This window comes from Phalaenopsis equestris, unplaced genomic scaffold, assembly GCF_001263595.1.
Source record: "Phalaenopsis equestris unplaced genomic scaffold, ASM126359v1 Scaffold000224, whole genome shotgun sequence".
Lineage (NCBI taxonomy): Eukaryota > Viridiplantae > Streptophyta > Magnoliopsida > Asparagales > Orchidaceae > Phalaenopsis > Phalaenopsis equestris.
Window position 1 is genome coordinate 1,774,549 of NW_018164666.1, and position 20,698 is coordinate 1,795,246.

General features: G+C 36.2%; 1 protein-coding gene across 1 annotated transcript in view; it reads left to right on the forward strand.

The window, feature by feature from the left end:
* The first annotated feature begins 14,629 nt into the window (after positions 1 to 14,629).
* The window catches only part of LOC110023452, a 9,965-nt gene continuing 3,896 nt past the window's right edge, over positions 14,630 to 20,698 (forward strand). Inside the window, 9 exon segments of the mRNA XM_020722881.1 lie at positions 14,630 to 14,715; positions 16,176 to 16,540; positions 17,918 to 18,001; positions 18,108 to 18,605; positions 18,992 to 19,127; positions 19,242 to 19,404; positions 19,732 to 19,860; positions 19,940 to 20,006; positions 20,009 to 20,130. Coding sequence (XP_020578540.1) covers positions 16,282 to 16,540; positions 17,918 to 18,001; positions 18,108 to 18,605; positions 18,992 to 19,127; positions 19,242 to 19,404; positions 19,732 to 19,860; positions 19,940 to 20,006; positions 20,009 to 20,130 — 1,458 coding nt within the window. The 5' untranslated portion in view covers positions 14,630 to 14,715; positions 16,176 to 16,281.

Here is a 20,698-nt window from a genome sequence, read left to right on the forward strand (position 1 = left end):
GGTGACAACATCATCCCTAGGGCGGCGGCAATGGGGAAGCTCCACTAGTAGTTAGAGGAGGGGAGGGAGGTGGTGGTCGTGGTGGTGGAGCAACATTGTTAGCTAGAGGAGGTAATGGGGGAGGAGGTACTGGTGGTGGAGCGCTGCTAGCAGCTGGAGGAGGGGGTGGTGGTAGCGGTGGACCTTTGATGGTAGTTGGAGAAAGTGGTGGTGGAGCTGCACTAAAATTCAGAGAAGAGAGCAGCAGAGGTGACCCTGTAGGTCTTCCTGATAGAGGTGGAGGTATTACAGGTGGTGCTTGAACTCCACCAAAGGTAGGAGGGGTAGGGGGTGATCCACCTGGAAGTCCTTGAGGTGGAGGTGGGGCTGGTGGTGTTGGTGGAGATTTCACATGAGAGGGTTTAATTGAATTTTCAGTAAAGCCCTGAGATGGATATTCTAGCAAATTGGAAGCTCCCCCACACTCTTCAATGAAAGGCAAAGACGCGGCTCCAAGGGGAGGGAGTGGTGGTTGAGCTGATTGCAGATTTGCTTCATGGGAAGGACGCGGAGTTGCAGATCCTGGAGAGGTAGGAGGAAGAAGAGTTTCAAGTGTTGTTCGTGCAACTGAAGCTTTGCATGGAGTGGGTGTTAAGGATAGAGCTGCTCCAAGAGGCAGAGGAGGATATGGTGGTAGGGTTGGATATATGCTAAGAGATGAAAATGAAGGAAGAGAATGTGGTGGAGCAAGAGCACTGGAAGGAACTATAAACACTGGTGTGGGAACTGGAGTTATTAGTCGAGATTCTCTGACTACATGGGAAGCATGTAGTTGAGGAGGAGGAGGTGGTGGTGGTGGTTGTGGAGGGTGATGAAGAGAAGAAGGCAGTGGTGAAACAGTATATGGGCCTCCAAAGGACGCTGAAAGAGAAAGGTTTGACGCATGGTCTTCAGAAATAATTTCTAGCTGTAGATGTGGTGATAAAGGTGGGTGAGAAATGACCAAGTCAAACTTACCTTCCTTGACAATATGCGAAGAAACAGGTGTAGAAGGACTTGTTAAAAGGCCTTTTGTGCCTCTTTCAACATTTATCGGAGGCAAGGGTGGTAGGTAAGATGCAAGTAATTCAAGAGCACTTTGCTTTTTCCTGAAAGGGGGTGTTGGAGGAGGAGGAGGAGGAGGTGGTGGTGTTGGTGTTGGTGGTGGAGCTTGGCTCATTCCTTCCCCATTTGCAAGTAAGAAAGAAGAGCATTGATCATTGGAACCGTTATTAATGGGGTCTGGAGAAGAGCCTGAATGGACAGATGAATGTGGAGGTGGGAGTGGTGTTGATGGTGGTGGTAAAGTTTGGGGAGGAGGTGGAGGGGTTGGGGGCATTGAGCATAACAGGGGCGGTGAAGGAGGTGCAAGAGGTATGCTATTAGCTAAAAAGCCAACAAGGAAGGGTGATGGATGAGGAGAGGAGAGAGGTGATGAGACAGGTGCTGGTGAAGGAGACAATGTAGGAGATTCTGTTACATGCACGGATGATGGAGGTGGGGATGAAGGTTTATCCTTGATTAGAGTGGCGTAATGCAATGGTGGGGCAATGAAAAGAGAAGCTGAATCCTGAGGTGTAGAAGAAGGCAGTGGAAGGAGAGGGGGTGACGGTGGGGGAGGATTTTGGGATGAGGAAAAAGTAGGGGAAGGAGAGATTGAAAGATGCTCTTCTCTAACTCTCAAATTTGAAAGAGGTGACTGTGCAGTTGGAGGTGGGTATGGTGGGGGTAGACAAGGGGCTGTAGAAGTTATGTCAGTGACCGGATTGACCATAAGCAAGGGTTCAGGATATGCAGGGACTCTGTGAGGAAGCGAGTGCGGAGCTGAAAATGACATTTCTCTCCCATTTTGAGGTGACCAAGGTGGAAGAGGAGGTGGGCTTGGAGGTTTGTAAGGATCTGGAACTGGAAGAACCGTTCCTTTGGCTGGAGGAGAAGAATGAAATTGTTGTTCATGACGAGGCAAAGGAGCAGCAGCAGTAGGCGAAGGAGGAACTAAAGGTAGCGATGGAGTTTGAATAGTTAGTAGAGTAGTAGAAGAGGAGTTTTCAGAAACGGCATCAGGTAAAGTTTGAGAAGAAATGCTTTCTAGTGGAAGGGTAGTGCAAGAAGCATTTACATGAGGCGTTTGTGATGACTGAGAAGAGGAAGATGGGCAAGCCTTCTTGAACAAGGGTGGCAAAGATAATTCTACCGTTGATTCTGTAACAACAGTTGATAGCTCTACGGATTCAACTTCTCGCAACGATGTAGAAGTTTCTACAGATGGTGCCAAGCTGTTAAGCTTGAGCGAAGGATATGGCAGACTAATAAGATTAGTATATTTGTTGGTAGAGTTAGTAGGAGATATTGTCTGTGATTCTTCAGGTTTGACATGATCGTCAAGCAAATTATGTTTTTCCCCCTTTTGCACGGTTATAACTAAATCAGAGGGCGCTTCCTCGGTGTAACTTGGTTCCTCCTGTGCAACAGTGAGCAGCAGCTCCTGAGGCGCGCCTCTGCAGTCACCAACCATCGAATTTTCACAAATAACTTCAAACAAATCCATATTCTGGGTGACAACATCATCCCTAGGTAAATCATGGGCTTCGAAATTAATCTCATCAATTTCTGAACTCCCACTATGAGCCGGCTGGTACCGAATTAAGTTTGTTGCAGTAAAATCAGGACTAACATCCTCGTTGAACTTTTCATCTTCCAAAGCACTTTCTCCTTCCAGCAACGGAGTTTCCAAACTCTGAGTAGTATCACCTGAAGCAATGGGCACGGTGCCCTTAAAGTCCCGATTCACACTTTGGGCATCTGACTGGGTAATTCCTTGAACTTCTGAATTAACAATACCTTCTTCATTCTCTATGAGATCGGTCATGTTAGATATCCCGAAGTCAGGAATATTTTCATCAAAGACACGACTCGTTTCTTTGGCCTCATTATCTAGAAACTCCTTCAAAGCTTCATTCGCTACATTGTGCTTCAATTTATTTGCCGACAAAGCCTCTAAAGAATTGACATCTGTTAGGAACTCTACTTCTTGATTCAGATAACCAACAAATGGCGAAATCTTCCCTACATTTACAAGATCAGCACTTTTTTTTACATCCTGTGTGAGGTCAAACATTTTAGGAGTTCTAAATATAGGACTGCCATTATGAAAAGATTGTTTTCCAGTGTCATCATCCTCAGTATACTGTTTGGAAGGTCTGATTTGTAGGTTGTTCTGACCTTCATCTACTGCAAAAGTGACACAGGTGATTCTTCTTTCCATTCCAGAAACAGAGCTTTTAGAAGTAGTTTCTTTACTAGGCATAATGACAGCATTGCTGATAACCTGTCTGAGATTTGCCGCCACAGATGTATCCCCCGCTTCATAAACTGAAGTTGCTCTCTGTGCTTCAGTAATCTTGTCATCCAACATGCAGGTAACTTCTTTTCTATCCAAGATACTTTCTTTGTCATCTATGACAGAAATTTCTTGAGCAGAATCAGTCTTAAGATTCTTTATATGGTTATGTTCCAGTTTACCACTCAATACATCATGACAATTTGAAATTTCAGGGGAATTGCTATCACTTGGAACACTTCGAATTGCATGAATATCTGAATCTTTAGATCCATCATGCAAATCAGGATTGCTAAAGATCTCTTCTGCTTCAAAAAACTCTTCTGCTTCCAATTCATCGTCATCATCAACAGTTGCATCTCTTGGGCACTTGTCAGAATAAAGGTTAACTTCTGAAAAAAGTACCTGGTTCAGGCACCAAGGAACATTCAAACTCTAGAATATCAGTAATAGACTAGAATGCAAAAGAAACTAGCACGTACCTCTGCCTTGAAATCTCTAGAAAATCTATCCTCTGCACCCCACGTGATGTCGATCTCCTCCTTATTCAGCAAAAGAACATTGCATTGAATAAACACTGTGTTTAATGTAATTCTGAACATCATCTCCTCATGTTCTAGATTCTCATCCAAATGTATGCATTCAAGAACAACATCTCCTTGAATGCCACAATGAACATCAATCACAATTGATGAACTATCTGCCTGCAATAAAGGTATAATTTGAGTTAATAAAAGATGAAAATTAGCACCTTTTACACTAGAGATTAGACCTTACCTGTCTGAAATGCTGAACTGGTTCTGACAAATTTAATGTTGAGAAAAGAAGCCTGGAGTTGCTATCAACCGGGCTCAAGGGGTCTTGGCCATAGACTCGAACAAATGGTCTACATCCCCCTGCACCATCAAAGTCTGGAATAACTTTAAGAACAAGAGAATTTAAAATGAATGGCGCAGGGGAAGGAAGTGACTCTAAATTTTTTCCTTGTCTGGTGACATAGTGAAGATATCTCAAATGAGAAGACAGTGGCTTTAGTGGAGAAAAACTGCAGAAGAGCTCCTTAGGGGCCTGCTTATACATCATTTCCAGTGTCCTTTCCTCTCCATTATACTGATTTCTGTAGAGCAAAAGAGATGCAAGCATGAAAGCGAGGTTGGGCCAACCTCCTCTTTCACAATGCATCAGAAGAACATTTTGATTCCCCCCAGAAGACAATAAATTTTCACAAGACCTTAAGAATTGGTAAACCATTCCCAAGGGAAGCAGAGGACATCCCTGGTATCCCCCAGGATACTCTATGACATTAATATTATAGTATGAAAGAATTTCCTTAATCGGAGTTCTAACTTCACCCTCTTTGAAATTAAACACCGTGATAGAAGCTTCAGGAAAACAGGTCTGTAGCTGGGAGACAATATTAACCATGTAATTCTTGTACTCATCTCCTTCCGAAATGGCAGATGAAAAGCAGCAGTCAAACACTGCCAGCAAAAAACAAAACCAAAGTTGAGGAAGAAAAATACATAAATCAAATTATCAGAAATGCACGAGTTAACTAGGGCTTCTGCAATCTGCCCGGATAAGAAAAATAAACTAAAAGGGAATAACCTACTGACTTGCTGCTCCGAGCTAACTCAATCTCACAGGATCAAACCTCACATAAACATACTTCCTTCTTTTACTTTTACTCAACTAAAAGAATTAGCAAAAGTCAAACGCCCAAACTTGTATTCTCCACAAAAATCTCAAGTATTATTCCTTAATTTTTTCCATAATTACAATAGAGTAACCAAGATCAAAAAAGGAATCCATAAATAACAGACATATTAACCATTAACCAAACTGAATTCTCAAAATATCCAATCTTTCCTTGTACAGGGAAAATCTGGAGCTAATCAAAACTGAAAAAAAAATGCAGAAGAATTCGAGGGCATGACAGAGCTTAGAGAAGAACAAATATGAGCGTTACCGTAAACTCTATCGCTGATCTCCAATAACCGATCCGGCGGTTTTTTGTAGAACAGCCTCCTGAATAGCGCCATCCGACGGCGCCTCCACAGGCATCAGTCGCTCCTCCAGCACGATCTAAACCCTAAATTTCCCGCGAGTCTAAATCAAATCGAACAAAAATGCACGTGTTCGGAACCAATCAATCGTGAAAATAAGTAGCGATAAAATGCGCGTTAGGGTTTTAGAATGTGATGAAGGAGGAGGAAGTGAAGATTCGCCCTCCTTTTTTCTCCATTTTTGCTGCTTGAATGGTGAGGAGAGGGGGAGGAGAAGGTGCGGGCGAGCGAGGAGCTAGATAGCCGAAGGTCCGAAACGCGCCGGCTCAGCTGGTTCGACTCGGCAGTTATTTGTGGACCCACCGAACTCCCCCCACACCCAGCCGTTCCTAACGACTTGTTTCGTGGGCGTTAGCTTGACTTCATATAGCTTATGACGCGTGTAATTGAAATATATATATAATTTATGTTAAAATCAACTAAAAAATTTTGTATTTCCTTTAAAATTAGTGTTGATGTGTCGTCAACAAAATTTTATGAAGGATGAATTTCAATGTACTTTCTATGAACGATCTTTCAAATTCAAATATATGATTATCCGAACCCCGATTTCTGAAGGTTTACTGATTATCCGAACCCCGATTTCTGAATGCTTACAGTCAAACTTGTTGTCTTTACAGTGCTACCACAATGATAACAAAATTGGTTAAATTTGGGTCCAATCAAGCTCAGATCAAATAAGTGAAACACATTTAAGGGTTTTGAATCTTAAATTGAATGATCAAGTGAACTCCAAAATTGACATATTTATAGTCAGTAAAGCATCTTGATGAAAGGAATCCAAAGGGCTTAATATTGCTAAATTCTAAGATCATTTAGGAACACGAATCATTAAAAATCCATTTATGGTTAAGGAAGATTAATAGGAACCGCCCGATCAGGTGGTTAGGGAAGTTATGCGCCAAAGATGAAAACATCACTTCGATCAAGAAAATAAATTCCAAAGCATGTTATGAAGAGAAGACACAGTGATAACCACCAAAATCTGTAGCAGTCAAACATTATTGACCACCGCCGGTCAGTCACCGTCGACCACCACCCACCATCACCATCTGTCTTCACCTACCACCAGTTGTCGATGACCAGTGTTTGCAATAGTTGTGGTCCAATAACTTGTTGAATAAATATTGGCCATCATAATCGTCGACCACTGTCATTAAGGCATATTAAACCCCCACATACTGCTGCTGGTAGCCCTTGGTTGCAACCGTTGTAGTCCAAATATGATCATTATATCTAACACTTGTATTGAAACCCCGACAAGTAAACATTGGCATCCATAGTCACCAACCTTTGTCATCTATCACTTGGTAGCTACTAACGGTTGTCACCGTCGTCATCGACCGCCGGTTACTGCTAACCCTTGCTCGCAACTACCACATTGAAGTTCAAATACGATTAGTATGTCTAACACCTATTATATTTTGTGTTGCATAAAGACGTGTAATTTTCGATGTAAGATTGTAATAGTATTCTTTCTGTTGTAGGAAAAGGGCACCCCAATACGTACAATCATATAGTGGTTACTTTGACTAGGTTAGGCCTCGTGATTTTTTCAATTCCAGACTTTTTCCATGTAAAAAATGTTGGTGTCTTCTCTCGCCACTTTTCTTTAACTATGTGTATGATGGATCTTCATATAATGCTAAGAAATTAAAGCACTACTCTACCGTCGTCAATTTTCCTGCATGCGACAAGTATAACACAAACTATTTGTATTATAACAATTAAAATGAATTTATTATTTCTCAACCAAGAAAAATACAAAATAAAGAGCATTTAGTACTATAACACAATATTGTATAATTTAATAACTATAAAACAATAAAGTTAAATGTCACAATCAATCAACAATAAATATTTACAATTGCATAAAACAATCTACATTAAATTTATGAAAGAATGGATAAATATTACTCTGGATAAACTTAAGAGCTAATTTTATTGTGCTATAAATGTGCACATAAATAATCCTTGTAGAATTATATATGATCAAGTATAACCTCTAAAAGTTTTTCTTTGAATTCAAATATAAGATGTATTGCATTGCATACATTAGATATCCTGATTATCATTGTCATTTAATAAGGATATAAAGCACTCATTAGACTATATGTGTAAATATTTTCTTAATTGCATATTTTCTTATTTAAATTTCACATGGATTCTCTTATCACAAACTTAGAATCACATCCTCTACTTTCAAGGAGATTCTAATAAAAATTGTTTTTTCTTGCTATCAAATAATCCTAAAATCTCAAAAAAATCTATAGAAGCATCAAGACATTCATAAGAAGTGAGATGTTATATATCATCTAATATATTTTACTCTACTTGGCTAAAAAAACATAATAGTTTTACTTCATACCAAAAAAATAGGATCTTTCAATGCATCTGATGATATACATGATGATCTTTTTTTCTAATTGAAAGTGATTTTTTTCTCTTTAGCTTTTAATATTGGAAGATTATTGCTCCTTAATAATGATCAAATAATTTATCCAACACAATAATGTAGGATTCATAGAACTTTAGGTAGCATTATATTAGCTCCTTTAATAGGTAAAAATAAATAATATATATGTTGAAAAAATAGTTAAAGTGAGTAATTTTGAATATTAAAAACTCATGCCATCAATAAAATAATAGGTTTATCATCTTATTGCCAAGACTAGTAGTGAGTATATCTTGATATTAAAATTATCTTGGTGGACAGGATCAATTACAAGTAAGCAATTGTTCTTCATTAATTAGGTGGAGAGGATCAAGGCCATATAAATCCATAGGCTTGTGTATCTTTCCTGATGAATCTGTATAGGCCCTATTATGTTAATTCCTCTCATAAATCATTATCCTCTTTCTACTTTTATTTACAATGTTAAAAGATGGGCTATATAGTCTTCTATCTTTTCCACACCCTTGTCCAAATATATAATAGCAAGAGATTTATCCCTTACCTTCCCCAACCTTCTTATCGACTGCCTACTTTATCTTTTTCTCTTTCCACATGTTATCCATAACTTTAATTCAATGAAACACTGATTCAATGATTAACACACCATCGCTCTCTTCTTTTCTCATCGCTATGTATATAATTTTAAAAAAGATTGATGACAGCATCTAATATATGCTCCAGGCTCAACTAATTATTATGAAAACTCTATAATTAAACTTTTTGCTCTTTAGTTCTTATTCAAGAAAAAGTTGATTTAATCCTTTTTTAGAAAGGCTTAATTAGACTCAAAGACTGGTTATTTTTAACCCTACTACTATTTTTTTCTCAACCATCATAGGAAAGGTATTAATTATTAGTGCTAATTTTGGCAATAAAAATATGCTAAAAATGCTATAATTCTTGTCGCCAGAGGAAAAAGATTAAAGTGGAGGGTTTCTGATGGATGTTTTGCCAGAAAACTCGTTGGACGCAAGAACACAATTCATGAACAGATTGTCTATAAAAAAATATGATTTGTAATCGCCTTCATATAGATCCCACAAGATGACTCAATTGATGTCAATAAAAATGATTGATTATGAAAGCAACTTGTATGGACCTATTTTGAATTAACTTGATGGTTATGAACAATGGTCATTCATAATGTGTGTGTGCATTAATATGATAATTCTCCCATACACTCTCTCACTAGTTTCCTTTTTTTCTTAATAGAAATGAAGCATTTTAATCTTTCCTATTTTTATTTGTAATTAAATTTTTCAATATTGCATGAACATTTCTTGAATGTTGCCGTTTGTTTTATTAACAAACTCATTATGCCATCTACTATTTTAATGAAGTGTTATTTAAATATAAAAAATCATAAGCATATATCTACTATAGGTAAGATGATATTTCCTTTTATATATATATATATATAGAGAGAGAGAGAGAGAGAGAGAGATAAACATATTATCAAGCTTTACAAGAGTTGGGTGTTTTTGTGCTCCCTTCTTCATGCCCAATGTAAAATGTTCCCTCCACGACCGACAACCTCTGTTACCCTCCGCCTCTAGCCGATGATCACCCGTTGCAGTCAGCCATCCTTCGCAGCCGACCGCCACCCATCGTCACTGTCATCACCTATTATCGTTGCTGCCACCTCCCGTCGCAGCCTCTCATCCACCACCCATCTTTAGCAGCCGCCACCGCTGCCGCCACCCTCTGACGCCTGTTGCCGCACCTACAACATCGCTGACCAAGATATTATATTCTAAAATACAATACATTCAACTTTCCATTAAGCCAAATAACTGTAATTTTTTTTTAAATACAATACATTATTTATGCATTGCATTCAAGTGACAAAACATCCCTTTCTTTCTACAAACAAAATTGCTTCCACCATTGATATAAAACATACAACTCAATTCTTTCGTATTTGTACATCTAACCCCTAAATTTAAATTTTTACACGTGTCACCTGATTTTTGTATGAAAAATGTAATATTTTTATATTTTATGAAATATTTGGACGTAATAAATATAAAAACCAAAGTTTAACCGTCAAATATTTGCCCCTTAAAAATGTGTTTTTATCATGTTATTCAATTACGTTTTATTTCTTGCCCTAACTAAAGAGAAAATTTTACGTCTGGACACTGCTCGTCCGGACGTCCAACCGACCGCCTGGCGCCAACGTGGGGTCTTGAGGTTGGCCGTCCGGGCGTGGTAAATAAGAGGAAATATATCCAAATCATAAAAAATTATTTACTCTTTAGTATATATATTATACTATTAATTTGAAACTTATTCCTTGCCTTAAATAAATTGAGCTCATCTCTTAACTTCTTTCTATGGAGGCATAAAGTTGCTATTTACCTTTATTTCTTCAATTTTACTTTGCGGTAGAATTGTCATAATTTCTTATTTAAGAAATTAAGGATAAATGAAAAAATAAATTACTCATGAGAAGTTGCCACGTTAACCCCTTTTTTTTTTCCTCTTTAATTTCTATTTTGCAATTTTTAATAACTCATTGAAAATTTATAGGTCAAAGAGAGGAAATTAAAAAAAAAGCATGGTAAAGTAAAAAAAAAAAAAAAAAGGTCGTCTCAGTATTAAATTGTGCTTTATTATATATTTTAGATAATATAAATTATAAAATGTCATTTTTTAAATAGAAAAAAACAGTAAGAATTAAATTAAGGAATATATTTTTTGTTTAATGTTGAAGAACAAGCCTAATTTCTCATGGTCATAATGATAGAAAATATTTGCATACATAAGACGTAAGCAGAGCTGCATATCTCAGGAGGTTATTCAGAGGATATAAGGGGGTTATATTCGTGTTATACCCCCATATAACCTACTTGTAATATATCAGTAACCTATAAATAAGTTCCACGCTTCTATAGTTCCGGTAGGTGCAGGTAAGTTACAGGGAGATTACATGGAGTATAACACGGATGTAATCCCCGTGTACCCTCTAAATAACCTCCGACGTATGCAGACGCACTCAAATATTTTCCCATAATGATAGGCTCAGTAATAAGCAAGCGCAAGCCAGCTGTTCAGGCACCAGAGAAAATATCTTTTAAGAAATTAAAATGCTTGGGATCACATTAAAAATTTGAAAAAGGTCCATTTGTCATAATTTCAAACTTAATTTTATCTCACAAATAAAAAAAATGATTGGAAATTGCTACAGACAAAAATGTTAAATAATCATGATATAGCTTTATATTAAGATGAGCTTAAATTTTATTAAATCTATTTAAAAATTAGTATAATGAATGAAGAATTTATATTACAATAATCATAAACATATTCTCTAAATTTTAATGTGATATTAATACAATTTGTATTAAAAATAGTGATGATATTAATTTAAAGTTAACTTATAATTAATGTCACCGAATTATTACTTTCAATCAGTTTTTAACTTAGCTAAAAAAAAATATGGTTTTGAATTTATTGTTGTTGAAGGTTCCAGAGTATTTCTGAATCGGTATACTTCAGTTTATAGATTGATTGTAAGTAAATATGTTGTCTTAATTAGAGATATGCTGAGACGAATATAACCCCTGGTATCATCTCCTTTCCCAAAACGACCAGATCCCTGGTATCATCTCCTTAGTGGCCTTGATCTAGAATTCAAACATTTTAGAGGTGAGGTTCTTTGGATGGACCCCTTGATGGACCTCGATCACACCTATGCTTATGTCCGTCAACATGCTATGTGTCATGCTTCCTTAAATTATGAACATGGAAATCCTGAATCTTCTATTCTGATGGCTCAACGCTCTAAGCCCTACACTCGATAACCCACTTTGAGGATTGAATCTGAACAAGCGCGATATTAGAAGAGCAGCTATGAAATAAGTGCTACGAAACCCGAACGTATTTGGACTCATTGTGGTGAGACAGGCTACAGAAAAACATGGTGTTATGACTTAATTGACTATCTAGATTAGTGGGATCCAGCAAAAGGCGCTACACAAGCACAATTCAAAGGCAAACCATCAAGCCTTCATTGTGGTAACCGAACCTTCCAATGATGTTGCATAAGCCTCCTCTTTGATTGCTACTTCATATAACATTGGTGAGGTTTTCCATACTTCTGTATCAGTTATTACTAGTAGTACATGGATAATCGATTATGGTGCTATGAATCACATGACCTTTGACGATAAATAATTCCATATAAGAAACAGTTTACCACACATATAGTATCTAGTGCTAATGGTTAACACATTACCTTCGAATGGGGAATGTTCAATTCCTCTCTCATAAAATTTGAATATAGACTCTATTTTAGTTGTACATTCCCACAACCATAATTTATTATCTATTGCTCAAATAATCAGTACGTTGTATTGTGTTGTAATTTTTTGGCCTAAATATTGTGTTTTTAAGGACATTCAAACTTAGAAGATAATTGGTTTTGGTAGTAGAAAGGGGAAGCAATACTATCTGGATTTGAAGCAAACTAGCTCATATCAGTTGGCTCAAGCTCCTTCAGCGGATCAGATCGACAGGTCCTTTGAAATTTGGTTGCGGCACGGGCTCTAGGGTCTTTTTTGGATATTTCAAAATATTTTTCCCAAAATTGCTTTCTTAGTTAAATAATTTAGATTTCAAATGCAGTGGTTGTGAACTTGCAAAATGACATCTGTATCATTCTCATTGAGTATGAATAAAAGTCTAGTACCCTTTATGTTGATTAAACTGGGTGTTTGAGGGCCAGCAAAAAGCCCTTCCTTGAATGGCCCTTGTTGGTTCGTTTTATATATTGATGACCACACATGTATGAATTGGGTTTGTTTAATGAAATCAAAGAATGAAGTTAGTTCTTTGTTTCATAAATTTCATAAGATGATCGCCACTCAATACCAATCTTACATACAAGTTCTTCGCATTGATTATGGTGGAGAATTTGTTAATTATAACCTAAGTAGGTAATTGCAGGAACATTTTATTTCTCACAAAATGAATTTCCCTTATTCCCCTCAGCAAATGGAGTTGCAGAACGCAAGAATCGTCACCTATTTAAAATTGTATGAACCTCTTTATTTGGAGCTCACACGCACACTAGTTACTGGGATGAAGCACTCAGTGTTGCGGCTTACCTCATTAACCATGTACCCTCTAGCTCGCTGAATTTTTAGACTTCCTTTAAAGTTCTTCATTCAATTATTACTGCACCTACAACTCTGAATTTTTCACTAAAATTTTGGGGTGAGTGGCATTTGTGCATTTTCCTAAGACATTGCGTGATAAGTTGGAACCATAAGTCCTACGATGTGCCTTTGTTGGCTAAGCCCATTTCAGAAAGGATATCGCTGTTATAATCCCCTATCACAGAAAATGTATGTCACCCTTAATGTTGTCTTTCATGAAAATGGCATTTACTATGTTGTTTCCAAGTCTTTAATTCAGTAGAAGAGACGAAATGAATTGCAAACTCTATATCTAAATTCTTTTTTATACCATTCAGATATAATGGGTGGATTGTTGGATAAAAGTAAGGACAAAATTGTGTTGTGTAAGCAACCTTCTTTCGACCAACTGAGCATTAGTTTGAATGGGGACAACAAAATCAGATGGAAACGACTCCAATTCAAGTACCATCTAAACAATTATTTTATGAGGATGATTCCGTTCCCGAAGCTCGGGTACATCTTGTGATATTTCCTACAACCCAATTTAGCACAATTTAACCAAACATGCGAAAGTTGACAGACATCTCTTCAAGAATAAACTAGAAGCAAAGATCATTGAAGCACCTAATGTCTCATCTTAAGAACAACTTCTTGATCTAATCACTGAGTGTCATATCAAGTCAAGTTCTTAATGATGGTCTAAACAAATTGGGAATGAGCGACATCCACGCACCAACTTGAGGGAGATTATTTACGATTCTATAATTATTTTCAAGTTGTATATTTTGGTATTAGATTCATCGTAAATAAATATATTGCCTTGATTAGACATATGCTCATTAGTTGTAAATATATATGTTACCTAGATTAAATGTATGAGTATTTATAGCCCTAAATTTTAGCTTTCTAATTATGTATATTGGTTGTTTATATCCACAATCTTGCCAGAATAAAAGCATGAATGAAAGCCTAGAATTTGACTATTATAAGCTGAGGCGAAATGAAAATATTTATTTTGTCAATTAAAATTACCTAAAATCAATGGAACATTTGTCATATTATTAAATAGAAAGATTTACATACTAATAACTCAATTATTTTGTATTTACATATTTAACAACTAAATTTCAAATATATATATATATATATATATATATGTGCATCTTATCTACCCATAAAAGTGAGTATTTTATCTTTTAAATGTTAAAAATTTATAATAATAACACTTTTCAAGAAATATGAAGATGTAAATGTAAAATGTAAAATTTACATATTAGACTACATTTAATCATGAAGTGGGTCACATCAGCTTGGACCACTTCAACCCTTGAACAAGAAATGGTCAATATGATCAAATAATAAAACTATTATCAAATACTAATAATCCTTTTATAAATAATTAATTTTATTTTAAAATAAATTATAATTTTTTAAAAAATCCAACTATTTAAATTTATTTATATTTATATTCAATTTTCATGCAGCTCTAGAAGAACACTTCCTTCAAGTCCACCGAAGCCAGCGTTAATTAATTAATTAATTAATTATTCTGTATTTGGCCGATGCCAGAAAAGCGAAGAAATAAATTCTTAAAATTGCAGGGGGGAAAGCGGGAGAGGAGAGAGCGGGCGGAGTTCATAAAAGAGAAAAGAATAGCATTTTTGTTTACTAGCCGGCTTTCTTCTTCACGAGGTATTCCTCGATCTAATCTCTCCTCTTCTCAATCTTCTTCGCCATTCTGTATGCTGAAATTTGGCTTTTTTATATTTTTTTTGATGTGATTGATAATTTTTCCATCGAAAAATTATATCTTGTCGGTTCTTAATCTGATTGGAAGCATTTTTCTCCCCAATCATGCTTCTTGGTACTCTTTTGGATGGTAACTAATAATCCTAAAAAATCATTTTTTTCATCCTTCGAACGAAGAAGCTTCTCGTCGTCTAGCTCTGTTTAATTTTATTTTTGGTGCTAATTAAGCGAATAATTTTTTTTCCTATGCTGATTTGGTTTAATGATGGAGATGCGACTCTAGCGTGTACATCTGATGTCAGCTTTGCCTTTTTCCACATTTGTTCTTCCTTCGTCCTTTTACGAGATTTGTGGATAAGGTCTTACCTTCTTTCATTTTGAGAACTCGCCTCGTTTTCCGCACATCACTTAACATTTATTGAATTGAAGCTTCTGAAAATTTTGCCCGAATAAAAAATTTCGAAAATGCCAATTTTTGCAGGAATAAAAGTCCAAGTTTTGATTTTTTGTTTTGTTTCTCAAACCCTGGAACTGTCAACTTCGTGGCGGGCCAAAGTGGAAGTAAAGTCATGTCCTTTTAGGTTGGAAGCATCCGTGATTTCTTTTAAATGCTTGGAAGAAGTTTAAGCTCTTCTGATTGTACATTTAAAGTTTTCAGTATTTTTTAAAGTTTGATCAGTTTAATGCAGCTTCCATTCGGTTTTTATGTGATTTGGGACAAAATTAATTTCCAAATCTGTCCGATTCTCTGTGTTTGCCGAGATAGTTAACTTTAGAAGGCAGCGAAAAAAGATCAATAGCTTAAAGCCTCTTTGTACGTCTTGCCAGTTGCATCAATTTGGTTAAAAATGGCACCTTGATTCCTTTTTTTAAAATCAAATTTCTCTCTTTTCCATTGTCAAAATTATTATTTTTCAAATGATTTATTTCTGGTACTTAACTTCAAACGCGGCGGCTAAGATTGCTATTTGCTATAGATCAATCCATGACTCTCTATTTGATTATTAGTTTTGACTTATTTTGTAAAAGGAAGCAATTAGATAAAACATAAAGTTTCCAGTTTTTTAATTTTTATTATCAATTTTACAAATTGATAATAGATTCTATCTTCTGATGTTGCTGTGGATTCTATCTTCTGTTCCTACCATTTTGTTTCTCAGATGATCTGATCCAAGAGAGCCACCTTTATCTATTTCTTATAAATGTATCTTTTTGTTTATATTACTATAAAAATTCAAATGGTAAATGTATGAATACTACTGCATAAAAGCAGGTTTTTAATTTTATATTGTTTGCTCTTTCATATCTCCAAAAAAGTATATTTAAGAAGCACACTTTTGGTTGCTCTAGTGATATACTTATTCCTGTTGTTCTAACACACACCTTCTTCAACCTTCTAACAGGTCAGGCTGTCAAGGATTTTGAACCTGCATGCCAGCTTCAAAGGAGTGGTTGGTATATCACAATTACACGTGATTTTTCTACAAAAATATACCATTCTTGGTCGATATGGGCGGCTGTGTATCAACTAATAAACCATATAAATACAAGAAGTATGCTCAAAGGTCCAGAAAACGGCGAGGAAAGGTTTCCGCCACAGTGCTGGATGCACCAAAAACCAGTATCAGCAATGCCGGAAACCGTTATACCGTCGGCGAGTTCGTTCACGTAAAAACATCAGCCAAGACTCGTAGAAAATCCGAGGTTTCAAATTTAACTGTTCATCTCACCCAGTTGCAATGGCACCACCGCAACATAGAAGCAGATGGTAATTTTAGCATCTTTATGCTGTCTGAAACTTTAGATAGTTATTATGGTGTTAGGGAAGTTTAAATCACTTCTTGCTCTAAAATTTGTGACATAAATTTGACGACTTTCTGTTGGTTTACTTAAACTGAATGATATATTGGAGCACTGATATGGTGTGGGTCTGTTTGGTTGCAGGATTTACCAATTTTGGATAAATCTTGCAAAAGAGTTTTTTGAGCCACATAAATCTTGCTACTTTCATGAGTCTCATTTTTGTTCCTAAATCTTTGATATAGTAAATCCTAGGAGAAGTAGAATTTAAGATATTTGCTCCACTTCTCACTGTGCTATAACTACCCCTTCATTTAAATATTATATCTTGAAAATATCCGCCAAACAAATTTCTTAGATTTAATCAAAATTTATATTTTATGCCGAAAAAATTTCAAGATTTAATGTCTCTAATGATTAAGGATTGTTTAGTTTGCTGAAAAATAAATGTTGTTGAATCTTGATTTGTCTATGAATCACACCCAAGGAATAGAGCATAAGGAGAGAGACAGAGAGACGGAGAGAGAAGTGATGAGCAATAATCTGCGTCACTTTATTTGCAAAATGATATCCCTATTGATAGGAGAGAGAGTATAACATGATATTATATTTTTGGCCTTAATTTAAAGGGATTCAAACTAGGGTGTTTATGGTATTTTACATGTAAAAGTTAATCGTACGACTATTCTCTGGCTCAATCGGCTGAGTTTAATTGGTTTTTGGGTCGGCAGGATCAGCTTGGTCGACTAGGCTTGGTTGGCACTGTCGATCCGCTCATCTAGTTTGACTGTCAATTCTTGATAATAAATGAGGAATTTCTGGACAGCTTAGATATGATTGGACATGTCGAGGGATTGGGTCTTCCCACGAGTCGGCTTCTTCGTAGTGGTTAGTTCGAATGCCTCTTTGTCTAATTTCTGACTTGAATTATTCAAGTTCGGATCATTTTATCGTCTTTTTGTACTTCTCGCGGCTCGGTCATTTTTAACCTTGCCGGCTTTGGCTCGGGCAGGTACCCTCGGTCGGATAAGTGGGTCTCACTAGCTCTCCCACATCATGTTCTTTCTCCTTTGGTCCGTTAGATCTCTTCAAGATTAGCGTTGACACATTTTCAGTCTATAAGCATAAAGTAAAAGAAATGCAGGATTTTTAAAAAAAATAGTTGTTTGGTTTGGATGAAAATGGAATGCAATGCAAAATATAAAAGTATATGAAGTTCATCCTTTCCTTTTTGATATATTTGGAATTCACCCAATTCTGGCTGAATTCCATACACAACCATTTCTTCTATAAAATTTCAAGCTTGATATTCCTAATGTGTGGAACTTTCCTGATATATTTTCAGTGATCTGCCAAGATGACGCATGGTTTGATTCTGTCAGCATCCTAGAATCAGAATCCGATGACGAGTTCAGCAGCATCGATGCAGGTACGCTCTACATGTTCTAACTTATCTCCTTAACTATTACAAATTTTTCTTTTCATGTGAGACTATTTCCAGTGACACCTTTTTTCTGATTAATTCTAACTTGCAGACAGTTTTTCTACTGCAAGCAATGGAATCACAAGGCAGATGATTCAATATGAAAATGCTGCGTGTAAATTTGAGGACTCTGATTGTATTCCAATTACTTTGGCTGTTGAGCAATATCTTCATGGAGATAATGTTAAAAATGAAGAACATTCCAACTTAGATGAATGTAGAGAAGATGGAAACAAAGCTTCTGGCAAGCAAAGAAATGAGATTTCTGAGGACATTTATCCCAGAAAAACATTTGCTTTAGATGGAGATTTTGGTAATTTAATGGGTTTACTAGATGATTGGCCCATCGACGAGGATAGCAAATCCCCGGAGAACACATTGAAACAAATTACATCTCGTTTGCCAGGATTGGTTCCAAGGGTCAACTTTAATGATAAGTACCAACATGTTCCGGCTGTCAGCTCACCGGTTCCGAAGAGAAAATCGGCGGTTATAAGGCTTTCAATCAAGAGAAAATCCTACGAGGATGGAGAAGAGACCACAGAATTTTGTAAGTACTCTTCCTCCCAGTTCTTTGTTGCCCTGAGACAACAATTCGTGCAGAAATTGAATTATAAGATAGGTAAAAACATCAAATTGTTCTGGAATGCAACACATGAGAGTTATCTTGTTATATTAAACTATTTTTTCTTATGGTTTGAAAAAAATTGAAGCTGGTGAAACTTTGTGATTGTTGTATGTGTGATGAAATTATAATCATTAGCTTGGCCATTAAAATTTATTGTTAAAGACAATTGTTAATCATATTGAATATCATCTTAAGGTTTTTTTTGCTCATTTAATGGCTGAATTATTGCAAACTTTGCCTATTCTCGTTTTCTATTGAATATTTTTAGAATTTAAAACGGTTGGCTTTCTTTCAAATCTATAACACAGGTGCTTCAGAAAGATTCTTATATCGTCCGATGGCTGGACTTTTGATCCCGTGCTCGTCAAGGGAGAAGTTAACAGAAGGTTGTTGGTCAATCCTGGATCCTTCATCCTTTAAGCTTCGTAGCAAGAGTTATTTCAGGCATGAACTACCAAAATTATTTTAATTCCACCTTTTTTTTATTAAAAGACTGTTTAACTATAGAGATAGCATTAAGTAAGATCCAAGTAAGACATGGTTAAATTCATCGTGCAGCGACAAGAAGAAATGCTCCGCACCGAACCATGCGCCTTACACCCCATTTGGTGTAGACTTGTTCATGTGTGCAAGTAAAATTCATCACATCGCTCAACATGTCGAGCTGCCCTCTCTCAAATCGCACGGAAATGTTCCATCTCTTCTTATTGTAAATATTCAAGTGAGCTTTCCTCTCCCGTCTCCACTCATTTTTATCAGAGATAAGTGTCAAAATAGTTCTCTAACTCTATGCAGGGTGTTATTTATGTCCTAGAGTCTATAAAGTGTCAATTTAGTCCCCATACTCTTCTAATAGTTCCAGAGTAAGGGGATTAAATTGACATTTTTATAGACTCTCGAACTAAAATGATCCCATATAAACAGTCAGGAGACTATTTTGGCACTTTACTCATTTCCATTATTTCTTTAGCTGTAACACTCATCATATAGAGAATTTTGAGGCTGCAAGAAAACTCTGATCATATTAGCTCTGATTTCTTCCTGGCAGCTGCCTACTTATCCTGCAGCCATGTTTCTTGGTGATAGTGATGGAGAGGGAATGAGCCTAGTGCTATATTTCAGAATTTCAGACAATTATGATAAGGAGATCACTCCCACTTTTCAGGAGATGATTAGTGTAAGCAGTCTGACCAATGCTACTGTGATAATTTTTTATGTAATTTTGTTGTGATTTAATTGTATATGGTATTCTGCAGAGATTTGTGGATGATGACATAGAGAAGGTGAAAGGGTTCACCAAAGATTCTACTGTTTCTTTTAGGGAAAGAAAATAATGGCTGGTGTTGTTAATCCGGAAGATCTCTATTTGAGCGCAGCCGAAAAGAAGCTATTATTTGCTTACAATGAAAAACCGGTGCTCTCGCGGCCTCAACACAAATTTTTTCGAGTAAGGGAAACCTCATTCTCCTTCTGGAAATCAGAATGAGAAGAGAAGAATAGAAAATGTGATCTTTTGTGACTGAATTTTAAAAAAAATATTAAAAAGTTGTAGTTAAATAAGCAACAAATGGACATATTTAGCACACAATTTTGGTGTATTTGCATATCTCACACTTAAACTTTCATATTTACATATATTACACTTTGGTGCTTTAAGCCTTGCATGAACTCTGTATTTTCACTTAGAAAAAGTGGCAGTAATGCTATTTTTGATGTGATATTAAAGATTTGCGTGCTTTGTGTGTAAATATGAAGGATTAGGTATAAGACATGTAAATACAAAGATTTGTGTGCAATATATGTAAAATGCTTCTAAAAAAATGTAATCTTTAATTATACAACAACAACAACAACAACAAAGCCTTAATCCCACTACGTGGGGTCGGCTACATGAATCCTTTTTCTCCATTGCGTCCTATTTAGTGTCATATTTTCATTAAGTTCTAGTAAATTAAGATCATTTTTAATACAATAAGCCCAAGTCTTCCTAGGTCTACCTCTGCCTTTCTTAACAC